The 17,617-nt window shown below is 51.8% G+C and overlaps 1 protein-coding gene across 2 annotated transcripts in view; it reads right to left on the bottom strand.

The window, feature by feature from the left end:
• The window catches only part of NOL4L (nucleolar protein 4 like), a gene marked incomplete at its 5' end in the record, with an annotated part of 134,794 nt that extends 126,553 nt beyond the window's left edge, over positions 1-8,241 (bottom strand). For both annotated transcript variants that reach the window (XM_081916827.1, XM_081916828.1), the window contains one exon: positions 7,891-8,241. In XM_081916827.1, coding sequence (XP_081772953.1) covers positions 7,891-8,241 — 351 coding nt within the window. The remainder of the gene's footprint in view (positions 1-7,890) is intronic.
• Between the last annotated feature and the right edge of the window lie 9,376 nt (positions 8,242-17,617).

Genomic DNA, 17,617 nt, shown 5'->3' with positions numbered 1-17,617 from the left:
CGAATGCTGCAACAGAATTTAAACTACTATATTTACTTTTCAGATATTCTTTGGAAACCTCCCATTTTGAAACAAATTCCTGTTTTGATTTATTATTTATTTTTTTCTGATAGACCATCTAATTCGGCATATTCTGTCAGCTTTTGGATCCAATCTTTTTATATGCGACGGCGGCAGCAAGAGTTTTGATCGCAGCAAAATGGAAGAGTAATGAAATCCCCTCCATACAAGACTGGATCTATACACGAGGCTCTCTAAGGATGTAACCTGAGCCTAAGAACCTGCAAAGGGAGGTAGACTGCCTCTGGCGCTGGAGGTTCCACCAGGACACCTTATGACCCTGCTGGACAGGCCACTACCCTGTCCTCCCGGCACCCACCGTGGGAAAGCAGCAAGCCGACCTTAAGCCCCCAGAAGAACAGAAGGAGGGCCTCCTAGATTTTGACAGATAGGCTGCCCCTGTGCCTGGAGGCACAGACTGTGCGTAATTTAGGGATTCTTGCAGCTCCCCACTGACTTATAGTCTCCCTTTCTCCAGCCCCCAAAATGGATCTTTAGAATCATTGAGCTGGAAGGGACCCCAAGGGTCATCTAGTCCAACCCCCTGGAATGCAGGAATCTCAACTAGAGCATCGATGGCAGGTGACCATCCGTCAGCTGTCACTGAACACAAGAAGAGCCCTCCGGATCAGGCCGGCGGCCCGCCCAGCCCAGCAACCCTGTTCTCTTTCTCTATCTCTCTCTCTCTATAACTGATTTTTATTGAGTTTTCCATAATTATCACGATCACATTTGTTACATACAGCAATAACCTGAAATATTGCACTGACTTCCTTCCCTCCCTCTTTCTGTCTTCCAAACATCTTTATTAAATTCTTAGCGTCTCCGGAATCGACGGGATGAACTGTTTTCAAAAGGACTGGAGCAAATTTATATTTTATATGAAAGAAAAGTGTAAACATTTGAAAACATTTGTAGGTTTAAGCTGAAATGTTTTGTCTAGGACCCTCGTACCTACGGGACCGCCTGTCCAGGTATGCCCCACGGAGGACCTTAAGGTCCATAAATAGCAACACCCTAGAGGTCCCGGGCCCTAAGGAAGTCAGATTAGCCTCAACCAGAGCCAGGGCCTTTTCAACACTGGCCCCGGCTTGGTGGAACGCTCTGTCTCCTGAGACCAGGGCCCTGCAGGATCTGATTTCTTTCCGCAGGGCCTGTAAGACAGAGTTGTTTCACCTGGCCTTTGGCTTGGAATCAATTTGATTCCCTCCGCTTTTTTCTTTTGTCCTTTCTCCTCCTGTGATGAGGCTGCATTTTAATGTTTTAATGTTGTATTTTAATCTTTTTTAAATTGTATTTCAATCAACTTGTTTTTACTATTGGTTGTTAGCTGCCCTGAGCCCGGTCTTGGCTGGGGAGGGCGAGGTATAAATAAAATTTATTATTATTAAAGTGAATATAAGGACTTGATTTACACATAAAGAGGCGAAATGTTAATAGGAAGTCGGAAACCAGCATCCCTGTTCTCGCAGTGTCCAACCTGATGCCTACTGTGGGAAACTCACAAGCAGGATTCGAACACAAGACCCCTTTCTCCCTCCCTCTTCTTTCCAGCAACGAGCATGAGCCTCCATGGCGTTCACAGAGAGCTCTGGAGGCAGGAAAACCACAGCCAGCAACAAACAACAGGAACTCTCAAGCCCTGAAGTCCACGACGGGCGTCGTAAATCAAGGCCCATCTCGCAGCGCAGTTTTGACTCACCCTGAGAGTCTGTGCCGCAGCCGGCCAGAGACGCGAATCTCTCCCGCTGGGCTGGCCTGGGTTCTGTAACCATGACAAGACGAAGACGAGACCCGACTGGCTGAAATACAGCATTGATCCGGCCAAACAGCACGGAGAACCCCATTAACAAAAAACAACTAGGTGTGGCGCAGTGTCAGACTACGGCCCAGGAGACCAGGGTTCAAGCTCATCAGGTGACCTCAGCTGCTGGTCACTGCCTGCGAGCCCAGCCTACCTCTCAGGGTTGTTGTGGGCGTTAAATGAGAACCACCTCCATTGCCTGGGAGAAAAAGGCGCTAGATAGATGCAATAATAATAATAATAATAATAATAATAGTTATTGTTGTTGTTGCTATTATTATTATTATTATTATTATTATTATTATTATTATTATTATTATTATTTTATTTGTATCCCGCCCTCCCCAGCCGAAGCCGGGCTCAGAGCGCCTAACAACACTAAATCAGGCATAGGCAAACTCTGGCCCTCCAGATGTTTGGGACTACAATTCCCATCATCCCTAGCTAACAGGACCAGCGGTCACGGATGATGGGTATTGTAGTCCCCAAACATCTGGAGGGCTGGAGTTTGCCTATGCCTGCAATAAAACACAGACTCAAAGAACTCTAAAGCAGACGGGCACCTCAAGGATCATGTAGTCCAACCCCCCTGCAACGGAAGATTAAATGGAAGGACAGGGGGGCAAAAAGGAAGTCGGCCTTTTGCAACACAGCCAATGCCAAGCCCTGGCTGGGAGGGGCTGGTGCATTTTTAGGACGGTCCAGAGGCTTCCCGTGGACCTCTCTGCGCCAGTTACCAAGCCCACACCCCCTCCCTGGGGGGCTGGGGGGAGAGGGGAGAGCGAAGCCAACCAGCAGCCCAGCCCAGGCCTTTGTCTGGTGCTCTCACACGAGAAAGACCTTCCCCTGGAAAACTGACATGCAGGGAGTTTTCCAGTGCCAGACGCAGGCCTGGCCGCCTGTCCCACCCCGGCTCTCCAAAAGCACGGCACCATCTGGTGCCTCCGTCCCTCTGCCAGGAGAGAGGGGTGGGGGGGAAACAGCAGACAGCCAGTAGCAGCGGCGTCCCAATCCACCTGAAGCCGATTAGGGCCGGGCTTGGAGAGGAGGGCAAGGGGAAAGTTAGGCCCAGCGAGCAAGAGTCCAGGACAATCTCCTCTGCCCAGCCGAGAGGGAGACTTGGAAGGAACCGAGGACGCACAGACGCTCTCTCTGCCCGCAAGCAAGGCCAGAGCTGTCATGAGGAGGCGAGATCTTATCCCTGCCGCCGGGATCCCTTGCACATTCTTCCGCTCCTCTGCTATCTCTTTGGACTTCAGATTTCTCCCCGACAACCTGCAGACACTGAGCAGGAACTCACAGAGGGTCTCCTCCCTGCTCAGCGGACCCGCCTGGATTCCCAAACCCTTTGTCTGCAAAAGCCAAGGACATTTTGGAGAGTAGAGTGCCTCTCCTCCAAACACAAACACACAACCTGCAGTGGCAACAGTGGGAATGTGTCCCCCCCCCACTTCCAAAAAGCCCCTGGGGTGGAGCAGGGGGTGGGAAGGAGAGGAACTGGCTGGGAAGCATTTACCCTACTAATTGGCAGAGCTAATTGCCCCAGTTAGAAGCATCTCGGCAGCAGCGGGTTTTTTGCCCTGGCTAGCTGGCGGGGCCTCCTCTTCTCTCCCCTCCGCCTCTCACTCCCTGCCCGCCCCCCCCAGTGAGCAAAAGGCAAATGCAACGGCTGGAGCAACAGGTCAGCGAGCGGGGCGCCCCACGGCAACCACCCAGCAAGGTCACTGCACATTTTTGGCAGAGGAGGATGGGACAGGATGTAAGGAGACGCTGCTGACCGAGGAATGCTGCCTCGGCTGCCGCCGCCCCCCTCCCCAGCCAGGGAGAAAGAGGCAGACGTCTTAGTCAGAAACCCAAGCCTAGGAAGAGAAGCGCAATATTGAATATACTGCAAAGGAAAGGCGTTTGCCTGCCTGCAATTCCCCCCCCCAGTTCCAGGCCCAGGTGGAAAAGCGGAGGCGAGAAGCATTGCAAAAACAGCAGCACCCACAAGCCACAGGGAGGGTGCCCCTTTTAAGGGGAGAAAAAAGGAAGGAAGGAATAGTAATGGAATTACATAAGATCATAAGAAGAGCATGCAATATCAGGGCAAAGGGGTCCTGTCTAGCCCACCTCCGGCTCCCACTGTAGCCAACCAGACACCCCAAAGGAAAATAATCCACAAGAAGGTTCGGGGACAAAAGCAACTCTGCCCTCTTGCCGTTTCCACCAGCTGGTATTCAGAGGGCAGGGCACAACCATCGATGGCCCTCTGCTCCACGCATTTCTCTAATGTTGGCTTTGTCGATCTACAGTACCTCCTCTCAAAATACGCACATGCAAAGGGTGTTATCATAAAGGATAAACGCACTTCCTCCCAGGACTGTCTCAGGCAGGTCCCATGAAGTCCACGCAGGGAAACGGCCATAGGGTTGGGAGGGCAGAAAACAGCCTCTGGAACGCTTCGTGCTTTGGGCGACGGGACCCAGAGGTGGGGGGCAGTTTAGGGGGCATTAAAGGTGCTGGAGTTGGAGGGGGGCAGATCCAGCCCTTAGGCCACAACCCACTGGGACATCCTCCTATGCAAGCCTCCTCTGGAATAAACAGTGACTATGCCAAGAACATCATCATTATTATTATTATTATTATTATTATTATTATTATTATTATTATTATCATCATCATGCATTTCAGTTCTACACCACTTTACAGCTTAAAGAATAAAAATCTCAAAGCGGTTCACAACACATTGGCACATAAAATAAAACAATCCAGAATAAAATAAATTCAAGCTTCAAGGAGAATATTTCCGTTCCGTCTCTAAATGACAGTTTGCTTTCCCCATATTTATTTACCTACTTAATTCACAGAGCTGCCCTATAGTAGAAGTACTCTAGAAAGTCAGTGGGGTGTAGTATGAGACCTGTGGGCACAGGGTGGTATGCAAATTTAATAAAATAAAATAAAATAGTGGTTCAAGTGTTGGACTAGGACCTGGGAGATCAGAGTTCAAATCCCCATTTAAACTATGAAGCTCACTGGGTGACCTTGGGTCGTAGCCTCTTAACCTACCTCGCAAGGTTGTTGTAGGGGTTAACTGAGGGGGGTGAACCATGTACTTCTTGGAGAAAAAGGTGGACTATAATTGCAATACATAGGCCATTCTGATTTACTTGCTTCAGAAAGCTATAGGGCCCAGTCAAATGGGGAGTTCATCTGCCAACCATCCAGAGCCTTCCCCATGGAAGCAATTGGACCTGTGCCAGTTGCCAAGAGTGCCTGGCTAATTTCTAACACTGGGGAGGAAGATGGTGGGGGCGCTCCTTGACTTTCCCTACTCATGCCCTGGTCTGTCCCAGGACAGTCCCATCAGGCAAGAGATGACACTTCCTCTGCGCATGCAAACTATTTTATAATTGCATGCAAAAAAATAGCTACAGGTCCACTGACTAAGGTAAAGGCTAAACCAAAAGCAAACAAAAAGAGACACACAAACACAAATATTGGGAGAGGGGGAGTTGGGAGCCATGTGGCCAGCAGAAAAACTGGTCAGGTGGGTTTGAGGCAGATGGCAGAGGGGCTGGAGCCATTTTGGGCTCCCTTCTTCCCCAGCAGACATCAGTCCCGCTGCCGGCAGGTACTGCGATCTCTGGGGACTGAACTGGAGCTTGTTGGGTCCCTCCTCTGAACCTCACGAGGCCAAGGTGTGGCTTGTTGATTTGGAGAAGCCATGGGGTGTGCAGTGGGTCCCGCAGGAAAGGGAAGCAAGTGTTGGGCTCAGAGGCTCAGCACACACACACACACAAGCACAGAGGATTTCTCTGGCTTCTGCTAGTCACTGTGCAAGGCAGACTCTGGAGGGCCCCAGGGTGTCCCAAACCACACAGCGACTGGTTGAGGGTATGTGTGTGTGAGAGAGAGAACTCACATGCGTGCGCAACACAAAAGCTCTGGAGAAGGAGGCAGCCCAGGCCCCGTGGGGCGCCCCCAAACAAGCACATCATTTGAGAAAAGCAGGATGCACAAACTAGAAAAGAGAAGCGGGGTTTCTGGTACTTTCAGTGGGTGTTTGCAACATTCGAGTCAGAAGACCTCTCCAAATTTAGCTCCAGCACTAAAATCCACTAAAAATTGCTCTCTGCGTAAAGGGGGGCAAGGGGAAAGAGAATGGCCGTCCTCCTCCCCCCATAACCAAGGGAGGCCAGATGGGAGGCAAGCCGTGCCCCATTTCACACAGATGGGCTGCCCTCATGGCATCCTCCCCCCAGCCTGGAAAAGAAAAACCCCTCCTGTGCCCTCCTGATGGCAGCAGCAAGCCTGCGAGGAGGAGCAGCGCTGGAGAAGGAAGGAGAGGGAAATATTAAATAAATAAGTAATCCCTCCTCCTCCTCCTCCTCCTCCTCTGCTAGACACTTTTCTTCCCCGTGGAGAATATTCTCCCTGCCAGCCCTTGAGCTCAGCAGCAGCAGCAGCAGCAGCAGAGCTAAGCTGGTGCCTCCTTGCTTGGGGAGGGGAGGGGGGCAGGCGCGCACACAGAAGTGCACTTTTCCAGCAAGGCCACCTCCGAGCAATTGTCTGCCAGGCGCCCAATCTCCTGGGCAGATGGTGCAAGGGACGGGCTGGCTCGCCGGGGCGGGGTGGGGGGGGGGAGAGAGACGCGAGCTGGAGAGAGAGCGAGAGAGAGAGAGCCCCCCCTCTATTTCCCAGCGTGCCCAAGCCCACCCTGGCACAGCCAGCTGAGCAGAGGGAGGGAGGATGGAGGGATGGATGGATGCGGACGGGCCGGGGGCGGCCCGGGGAGGGGACGGGCGCCAATGTCCAAATGCACGAGGCGGCCCCGCCCCGTCCGCGCACCCCGGCGGAAAGTTTAAATGGGGGGGTGCGCTTTGGAGGGGGGGTTGGAGAAAGCGCCCCGGCCTTCGCCAAGGGAACAATGCGGGCTCTGGGCGGGAGCGGCAGGGGCCGGCTCGGCTGGCTGGCTGCGCCTTCCCGGGCCAGCAGCCTGCTGGGACGGAGGCGAGGCCGAGGGGGTGTGCGGAGGCCGGGCGGGCGGCGCGGCGTCCTGGGCCCGCCGGACAGGCGCGGAACAATGAGGGCGCCTCGGCGGGACAGGCGGCAAGCGGCGGAGACCCCCGAGCGCAGCCCCGGCCGCCCCCTCCCCTCGGGGGCAAAGGGGGAGGGGAGGGAGGGGAAGGCTCCCCCCTCTCCCTCTCCTCCTCCCCGGGACAAGGCAGTCGAGGGGGAGCAGGTGGAGGGGCGCCCGGCCGGGAGGGGAAGGCGCTGGCTGGGGGTCCCTTCTCCATCGCGCTTCTCCGCGCGCGCGCGCGCGCCTGCCCGGGGGAGGGGGCGATTTGGCCCCCAATCCGTTGGCACGAGGAAGGCGGTGGAGGTGGGGGGGGGCGTTTTGAAGCTGCAGCTGGCTGGGCCGGGAGGGGCGCGGGGAGAGAGGCTGCCCCGCGCAAAGGCGACCCCGCTCCGGCGCCTGCTGAGCTCGAGGAAGTGGGACATTTGGAGGAGGCGGGAGGGGGTGGAAGGAGGAGGCGGGGCACCTCCCCCTCCCCAGCGTCTCCGCTCCCCCCCTTAAAAAAATGACCTCCCGGGGCGGGGAGGGAGGGAGGGAGAGGAGGGGGGAGGTCTTGGCAGCAGGGACTGTCCCGACCCCGTGGAGGAAAGCGCTGGAGATGCGAGAGCGCAGCCATGCCGCCGCCGCCGCCCCCACTTTGCTCCCACCCCCAAATGACCTCCTGCTGTGCCAAGGGAGAGGGGAGGGCAGCGGGAGGGGGCGCGGCTGGAGGCGCGGGCATCTGTCTGGCTCCGGCGCGCCCTCCTGGCCATGCGGCACGGGACAGGGTGCGACGGGACGGGACGGGACAGGGCAGGGGGGGTAGCGGGATAGGCTGGGCCGGGGCACCAACACACCCTCTTTCCCACACCCCCTCCGGGGCACTGCGGTGCCGACCCCCCCCCCATGGCACCCACCCACCCACCCGGGGAAACACAGACACGGCACATGGACGGACGCACAGACAAGCTTGGGGCGCACTAACCGTTCCCGTCTTCACCGGCACATAGACCACCACTTGACCCATCTTCGCCGCCGCGGCCGGCGGCTCCCGAGCGCCGTTGCCCAGGCGGAAGCCCTTGGAGCGCACCCAGAACTGGAACTTGCCTTTCTCTCCGCCGCCTCCGCCGCCCGCGCCGGCTCCCCCCTGCAGCACCTCGGCGATGCGCTGGTACTTGCTCCGGGTCACCGTCTTGGTCTTGGCCGAGTCGCCGTAGGTGCGCAGGCACCAGTCCCGGAACTGCCGGCCCAGCTCGCTGTCCCCGGGGCGGCTGCCTCCGCCGCCGCTGGCCGAGCGCAGCAGGAGCGGCGGCGGCGGCTGGGTCGGCTTCGGCATCGCGGCGGCGGCGGCGGAGCAGCCCCTGTCCCGGGCGGAGAGCGAGCGCCGAGCGCGGCGCCCTGCCTGGCGTGGCGTGGCCAAGGCGAGCGCGGAAGGAGGAGCCCCGAGGGCGGGCGGGCGGGCGAGGCCGGCGCCGCGGCGGGCGGGACGGACGGACGGGGGCGGCCGGGACAGCGGCGGCGCTGGGAAGGCACCGGCGAGCTGGGGCGGCAGCAGGCGCTGGTGTGGCGCGGGCACCAGCAGCTCGCCTGGCAGGCGGCGTCGGTGTCGGCGGCTGGGGCTGGGTCTGGCCGCTCCTTCCTCCTTTGCCCCCGCCCGCTGGCTCCTCCGCCCCCTCGCCGCGGGATCCCACCTGTTAGAGCCGCCGCCTCGGCTCGTCCTCGCCCGGGGCGCCGCGCGCAACGACGGGCTGCCGCTGCTGCTTCTGCTGGCCGGCGAGGGACGGGGCGGGGCGCGCCGGCGGGCCAAGGACGCGATGCGGAGCCGGGGCAAGGACGGCGCGGCTGCCCGGCGACGAGGCGGCCGGGGAAGGAGGGAGGGAGGGAGGGGCGCCCCGGGGGCAGCCAGGCGGCCACAGGGGGCGCTCCGGGCCTGGCGAGCCGGGAGGAGGGCGCCCGGGAGAGAGCCGGACACGCTGCCAAGCGGGCCCGCCCGGGCGCGCAGCTGGGCGGCGGGGAGGCGGACCCGGACGAGGCCGGCAGACGCCGCCCCGAGGGCGCTGCTGGGTCGCGGGCAGGTGCGTCGCCTTCCCGGCCGAGGTTAGAGACCTGCAGCAGCTTCGCGCTGACCTCCTTTGCGACCGGCGAAACGCAGCCGGTGCCGACGAGCATGTGCAGAATGCCCTCGCCGCTGACTAGCGGGCCGGGGGCGTGGCGTCGCCCCAGCACGTGGGAAAGGAGAAAAGAGGGGTGTCTGAGCATGTGCAAAGTGCTCCCGGGATGAGAGTGAAAGGGTTAGGGACCCATGACTGATTAAAAGACACAGTGCCCTTGAATTTGTGCAGAACGCCGCTCAGCATTGATTTTGGGATTGTGAATACGGTACTTTGGTTGCGGCGCGATCCTGTGCATAATTACCAGGGAGCAAGCCCGGTGGAAAACCATGTGGTTTTTTTCCTCATCACGTTGCCAGTGGCTCTCCGATTTGATTTACTGAATTTCCACGCCACTTTTCATTCAAATGAGTCTCAGAGCATCTTACAAACAATAAATAGCAATAACAGAACATACATGATTTTTTGATTCTAAACACAGCATAAATAATACAAAGTAACTAACAAATCAATAAAACAATTATAATATATAAAAAACCATTAATAAAACAGCAATAAAAATAAGCTAAATGTCACGGTTACAGCAAAACTCATATGATTAACAAATCAATGCAGCATTTATAATCTATAAAACAACATTAATAACGTTAACAAAATAATCACTTTCAAGTATAAAGCTAAGTGTTGTTAAGTTCATACACACACTCTGTGCATGTGCAGAGTACATTTTCCTCACTAGTGAGTTTGGAATTGGAGGGTTGGGGAAATAAAGCGAGGACATAAAGGGTTGTGAGGTGCTTTATTGCTCACTTCTATTATTATTAATAATAATTAATAAAATGTGTATAACCCCAACAGCCAGTATGGTGTAGTGGTTAAGAGCAGTGGACTCGTAATCTGGTGATCCGGGTTCGATTCCCCACTCCTCCACATGCAGCTACTGGGTGACCTTGGGCCAGTCACACTTCTCTGAAGTCTCTCAGCCCCATTCACCTCACAGAGTGTTTGTTGTGGGGGAGGAAGGGAAAGGAGATTGTGAGCCGCTTTGAGACTCCTGAAGGGGAGTGATAAAGCGGGATATCAAATCCAAACTCTTCTTCTTCTTCCTATACCTGCAGATCTCAGGGCTGTTCTCAACACTTCTCAAACTGAACAGCTGTGACCCACTGGAGGAGCTACGGCCTTCGGTCTGCAACCCCTCCCTTCCTCTCAGATAATAATGGCCGCTGCTAAATGGTTTAGTAAACTGGCCAAAGGCCTTTCCTCCACCCACCTCTTCTCCATTTAACTTCCCTTTCCAAGCAGACAGACAGATACATCACCGTCCTGTGGCCAGCCCTGCAGTAGGAAATTGCCTGGAGGCCAGGCCAGGCTCCGAGAGAGTATTCTGGGCCCCAAGGCAAATGATGGAGATATGGACTGCCCTTCAAAAAGCACCACTCCCTCTGCTCTACGATTCCCATCCAGCGCGTTTCCCCACTTCTCCTACACCTCCCTTTCAACTTTCTCTGGGTGTAGCGGGCTCATTTCCAAGTTTGCAATCCTCTACACGCGCCTTTGAAAACAATAGGGAAGGCATGGACAGGATAGCACTGCTCAAGTGCAAATCCTCCCCCCCCCCAGGACTGAAGCTGCTCTAGAAATTTAAAGAGGACCCCCACCCCCTCTTAAAATCAGCCCTCTTAAAATTAGTTTCATTTCCCCTTAAAACTCCAACAGATGTGTAAGCGATGGAAGTCAATCAATGAATTTTTAAAATTATTTTCATATTGAGATATTTGTAAAATAAATTTGGAAGAAATTCTTCCAACTTTTCTCTTCTTCCTTTCTCTTTTGTTCCTTTTTCATGTATATGTGCTTATTTGAAGTGTATATGTGTATGTGTATTTGCAATGTTTTGCATATATTTTGTAACAATTATGTTAAATAAAAAGAAATCCAAGAGATGTGTTCTTATCATGGGCAAACTGTCGTGAGCATCAGGGAATGTGGAGCATTCCAAATGGCAAGACCTGAGTTGGACCTTCCCAGTTTATTATGTATTTATGTATTGCATTTATATATAAATTAATAAACATTAATAACAATAATACCACCTTAAGTTCCAGGGAGGTCAAGGCAGCAGGCTTAGTTCTTTCCCCTCCTCATTTAATCCCCACAGCACTTAAGCAGGAAGAACCAGCTGCACAAATATAAGATGGGCCACACGTGGCCTGGCCTGCCAGTAGTACATGTGAAAAGGATCTAGAGGGCTTAGTAGACCACAAGCTTAACATGAGTCAGCAGTGTGATGCAGCAGCAAAAAACGCTAATGCTATTCTATGTTGTGTCAGCAGAAGTATAGTGTCCCGACCAAGGGAAGTCCTATAGTCCCACTTTGTTCTTCCTTGGTCAGACCGCACTATGAATATTGTGTCCAGTTCTGGGCACCACAATTTAAGAAGGATGTTGACAACCTGGAGCCCTTCAATGCAGGAATGTCAGCTGAAGCATCCATGACAGATGACTATCCAACCTCTGCTTAAAAACCTTCAAGGAAGGAGTATGTTCATTTAGGGAGAGCCAGTGTGGTGTCGTGGTTAAGAGCAGTGGACTCGTAATCTGGTGAACTGGGTTCGATTCCCCGCTCCTCCACCTGCAGCTGCTGGGTGACCTTGGGCCAGTCACACTTCTCTGAAGTCTCTCAGCCCCACTCACCTCACAGAGTGTTTGTTGTGGGGGAGGAAGGGAAAGGAGAATGTGAGCCGCTTTGAGACTCCTTCGGGTAGTGATAAAGCGGGATATCAAATCCAAACTCTTCTTCTTCTTAATATGTTTCCCTATGTTGGGTGCTTTACAATTCCTATCCCACTTTGTTCCCATAATATGCTTCTCTCTGTCTTACATACCTAATGTACTACCGTGGTACCTCTGGTTGCGAACGGGATCCGTTCCGGAGACCCGTTCGCAACATGAAAAGTTCGCAACCTGAAGCGCTGTACCTGCGCAGCATGATTTGGCGCTTGTGCGCATGCGCGAAGCACGATTTAGCACTTATGTGCATGCGCGAGCGGCAAAACCCGGAAGTAACCCTTTCCGGTACTTCCGGGTTGCCGCGGGACGCAACCTGAAAAAACGTAACATGAAGCAAACGTAACAGGAGGTATGACTGTACAGCCACAGCATAGCAGACGCTGTAACTCTCCAGACATTTGCCTTCAGCCCCAAAGTCTCCCTCTTCCACGGTCTCCAGCCATGGTCTCCTACCAACAACCCAGTGAAACATTAGACCTGCTGTATCACTCTTGCAGTCTCTGTGTGTTTACTGAGACGTTTAAACAATGAGTAATTTTAATTCCATTCTTTGGTCAAAACCACTTGGAATTATATAACCCTTGAAGTTTATCACACCTCGTTTTTGCTTTCCTTATGGGGAATTTCATCCAGAATTCTGCAAAGTGGCCTTAACTGCCGTCCGTGGAGGCATTCCTGCATTGTAGTGGGTTGGACTAGTTCTACGATTCTATCATTCTATGACTCATAAACAAATGTGGGCATTTAATATGAGCTTTGTAGGAGCCGAGATGCCGCTTGGAAGCTTCAGTGGGGACCAAGAAGGGGTTATGCATTTCTGCTGTGAAGCTGAACTCTTAATGGGGCGAGGCTCTCATTTCGGGATCTAATCGCCACCTGGGTTTTTAAAAATGCTACAGGTTTTGTCACAGGAAGGAGCTTCGCTTTGCTTCCCCTGGTAAAGCTGAGGGTGCTTATTTCTACAGTGATGTCAGCAGGAGGCGTCATACAGTTCCTTTTAGTGACAAATATCTTAATTGTGACAGATTGCTTTCTTTTGAGTCTGGCAGCCTTGATGTTCACCAAGAACCCTTCTCCCTTGTTTCCTTTCCCTTCTTAACTATTTGCATGTGTAAATGTCTGAATACTCAGTCACCCTCTGAGTAGCTCATGGAGGCAGATCTCTGGCTCAGTATGAACCTGTCTTGCCTTTCCTTAATGCACATGCCCTCCAACATTTCTCCGATGAAAATAAGGACATCCCATTCCATAATGATAATTTTACTATTTATACCCCACACATCTCGCTGGGTTGCCCCAGCCCCTCTGGGCAGCTTCCAACATATATAAAAACATAATAAAACATTAAACATTTTAAAAAAACCTCTTCCCTATACAGTGGACGCTTGGGTTGTGAACGTGATCCATGCGGATGGCACATTCGCAGCGTTCGCAACCCACAGCGCTGCGTCTGCGCATGCGCAGGTTGCGATTTGGCACTTCTGTGCATGTGCAAAGCTTGATTTAGCGCTTCTGCGCATGTGCGAGCACCGAAACCCAGAAGTAACCTGTTCCGGTACTTCCGGCTTCGGAGCGGTGCACAACCCGAAAACACACAACCTGAAGCTTCTGTAACCCGAGGTAGGACTGTACAGGATTGCCTTCGGACAGTTTGGGGGTCAGATAACTCCAGACCCTCCAACGTTTCTCCAGTGAAAACAGGGACATCCTAAGGAAAAGTGAGATATTCCAAGATCAGATCAGAAACTGGGATGGATTCTCTAAATCAGGGATGTCCCTGGGAAATAGGGTCACTTGGAGGGTCGGCTCACACATGAACGTACACTAGTGAACAACCAAGGAACTGTGTCATGCTTGGCCTAAAATTTCACCCAGTAGGCTGAATACAGATCACATGGCAAAACACCCTGTTGGCTTTCAAAGCTGCAGGCCAGGCATTTGCAAAGTCAGTGAGTAGAGATCTGTTTGGCAGCGGAATCATCTCCCTCGTGAAGTGGTGGGCTCTCTCCTTTATTTGAAATTTTCAAGCAGAGGTTGGGTGGTCACGTGTCATGGATGCTTAAGCTGAGATTCCTGCATTGCAGGGGGTTGGACTAGATGACCCTGGGGTCCCTTCCGACTCTGCACTTCTATGATTCTGTCTTCTCCAGTGTTCAGTGGGGTGCAAAGACTGGGGCTCAGACATGCATCCTTGGAAGATTAGGTGTGTTATAAGTTAGGTACGTTATAAGTTAGTCCCCATTTTCCTGTGCGAATTGCAAACAAATTGCCCAAGCAAACAGAGAAATGCAAATTCTCATGATGAAACCATCATGTTCTGTCTCAGGCAGGCGAAAGGGTCATGATGTGTTCCTGTTAATTGATAGGAAAGACCCAAGTTTGGTTTGCTGGCTCTTAAATGCTGCTACTCAGGGTTTTGACCTCGGATGAGAAAGATTCTGGAAAGCAGCTGTGTTGGTTTGCTGAAGCAAAAAATAAACAGCCAAATTTGTGAGGTGTGGTACATCGAAGACTTAACACAGCATAGTTCAGAAATTGTGTACTCTTTCATCAGAATGTCCACCTGCGTGAGATTATCATGTAGGCCAGCCTTCACCAATTTAGTGCTCTCCAGATGTTGAGGACTACAATTCCCAGAGGCCCCTGTTAGCACGTCCTCTGAAGGGCATGAGTTTTTGCCCCAACAAATCAATTGCACAGTACAGATAACTTGAGGCAAAAAGGAGCTAGCGAGGCCCAATGTATGATCTCGGGCTCAGTCCACCAGTTAGAAATCGTGGACCACTGGGAGCAAATGGCTGTGAAGATGGTCCCGTTTGCAGCAGCAAACTCTTTAAAATGATGTCACGTGGAATGATGAAACATGGACCGAACAAACCTTTACGGAATACTGTAGAAGTCTTAAAATAGCTATTCAGGAAATGGTCGCTGGGCACCCTTCTCTTCTGATGCTTCCCAGAACTACTTCACTCCCTGCACACATTTGCATGGCACTTTGGTTCCTACTGTCAGTGTGGTGTTGTGGTTAAGAGCGGTAGACTTGTAATCTGGTGAACTGGGTTCGATTCCCCGCTCCTCCATATACAGCTGCTGGGTGACCTTGTGCTAGTCACACTTCTCTGAAGTCTCTCAGCCTCACAGAGTGTTTGTTGTGGGGGAGGAAGGGAGAAGGAGAATGTTAGCCACTTTGAGACTCCTTTGGGTAGTGATAAAGCGGGATATCACATCCAAACTCCTCTTCTTCGTCTTCATTAGTGGAAAGCGAAGAAAGGAAAATGTAGTTACTCGAAACTAAGGTTGCCAACTTTTTTTTAACTTGTTATGTTTCCTGCTGAAAGCAGCTTGGTCAGCAGGCATGAGCAGGTGGAATAAATGTTGCCATGTCATGAAAAGCTTTGTCTGCTGATTTCTGTTGCTCAGATTGCTACCGGTACTTAAGATCCAGCGGTTGTTGTTGTTATTGCTGCTGCTGCTGTTAAATTTTGTATACTGCCCGCAGGTCTCAGGGCGGTTCACAATACAGAATCACAATATAAAAACACAAAATACATAATAAAAACAAAAACAGGAACAACCCAATAATAATGGGTGTTTGAACAGTGTAGCTAGACATTTTTTCAAGTGTTAAGTCCTAGTGGGGGAGAGAGGTATCTGGGCTCCACTTCAGGCCGCAAAACGTCTTGTTGATTCATAAAAAATATTTTTATACCGCTATATTGTAAAAAGATATCAGCGCGGTTTACAGCACTGAAAATATAAAAGCATACCATAAGACCATGAAAAGTTTTTAACAGATAACCTGTTAACCATTGTGGAGACATTATTCTTAATTGCCTGCAAGGGCCTGGCAGAATAGAACTTTTTTCAGCAGTTGTTTGTGGGGTTTTTGGGAGGGCGGGGGGAATCAAGTGCTTAAAAGTTGGCACAGTAGATGCTTGCTGGGCCAGCACTGATTCTAGAGCAGGCATAGGCAAACTCCGCCCTCCAGAGGTTTTGGGATTACAACTCCCATCATCCTGACCCCTGGTCCTGTTAGCTAGGGAGATGAGTGCCGCAACCCCAGAGTCGGCCACAACTGGACCTAATGGAACCCTGACCATGATGGAACCTGGGGCAACGACCCCCCCCCACGCCCCTGGTTGCTGCTGCTTTCTTTGGGTGCCAGGATGGGCAGGCAATGGACTTCCGGGTTAGCGCCATCGGCGAATGGCGGAGTTCTCCGACCGGAGGAACGGGCTCCGTGGAAACTGGGTCTTCCCGCCGCGTGCAAGGGCAGATGATAATGGAGGAGGTTGCGGTTGCACCTCAAGCAATACAAATGGAGGGATCTGAAGCCCTGCAGGACCATAAGCCGCTGTTTTGGAAGATTGAATTTGGAGTGGGCCAGGGGGAGCCTGGAGCTGAGGAGGCTCTTAACTTTGGAGGGACTTTGAAATATGCTGTTAAATATTTTTTGGATTATATTGATGGCTGTGGGGAGTGGGACTGTGGGAAATGGGCTGGTCTGATGAGGGGAGATGGAGACAATTATGGGCTGGAATCCCCCAGAGACCTACTCCTCATTGAGAAAGGAAAGAAATCAAGAAAGAGACCAACAAAAGACAAGGAAAAGTGCAAGTATAAACAAGAAGAAGAAGATTTGCAGAAGGGGCATGGAAGAGATTTAAGAGCCTCGGACATAAGACTACCAGGTTGATGGACTAGATGGAATGGACAGTAAGGACTGACATAACCCGAGACCAGGAAGAAGGGACGTTGGATGAAAGTTGGAAGAAAGTCTATAAAGAAAAATTTTTATTTTGGGAATTAGTGTAAAATTAATGAATATTAGGGGAAATGTTGGAATGAAACTGTCTGGCTTTAGTAGAAATGATATAAGGAGTTATGTATAAATAAGCCTTAAGTTTTAAGTTTTAAGGTATTTTATGGTAAGATAAGGTTAAATAAAGTAAGGCAAATTGAATAACAGAATATGGTGAAAGATGGAAAGGATTTGCTGAGTTAATTAATAGGTTAGACTGTCAAGATAAATTATTCAATAATAATTGAAAAAGAGGGAAAGAATTTGCTGAAATAATTAATTAAGCTAGAATACAAAAAGGGAGGTGTGAGGAGGTCAAGGAAACAAGCAAATGAAAGATAAGATATGTAATATGGGATTTGTATTTTTCTTTTTTGATGTTGTTGTGTTGTTGTATTGGTTTTTATGTATCTTTGTTTCTTTTTCTTTTTCTTCTCTTTTTTTGTAATCTTGAAAATTCTTAATAAATATCATTTAAAAAAAACCAAAACAGGATGGGCAGGCAACGGCTTGGCGGCCCCTCCTGGGCCTTTGAATCCACCCTTGAACTGGGAGGAGAGGAGGACTCTATAACATCGTCTACCTACTCCTTTGTCGCTGGCCCTTTTCTTCCACTGCCTGCTGCTGCTGCAGCCAGCAAGGCTCTAGGTGTGTTTGGATTTTGGCTGCGGGAAGGCAGCCAAAGGAATGGGGAAGGAACAGGAGGAAGAAAGAGCGCCCAGTTCGCCTCCCGCTTCAAAAGGGGATTTAAGGGAACTATCCAAGGCCAAGCATTCTTCTCAGGAAACAGAAGTTGCCCTGCCCGTCTGGCCACGCCGATTTGCCCAGGTGGGACTGTCATATCTGAGAAGCACTGGAAGTTAAGACGGATGCCAGATTTTGGGCTGAGATAAATTGCCCTGGCTTTTGCCCTAAGCCAACACAGCACCATGATGATTATGGAAGCTGAGAACCCAGCTGGATGCGGCCAATGGCCCATCTAGGCCAGCATCCTGGTCTCACAGTGG

The sequence above is a fragment of the Podarcis melisellensis genome (genome assembly GCF_964234715.1).
Source record: "Podarcis melisellensis genome assembly, chromosome: 6".
NCBI classification, from domain to species: Eukaryota; Metazoa; Chordata; class Lepidosauria; order Squamata; family Lacertidae; genus Podarcis; species Podarcis melisellensis.
The sequence above is the reverse complement of the archived record's forward strand: the minus strand, read 5'-3'. Positions and strand labels throughout refer to the sequence as shown.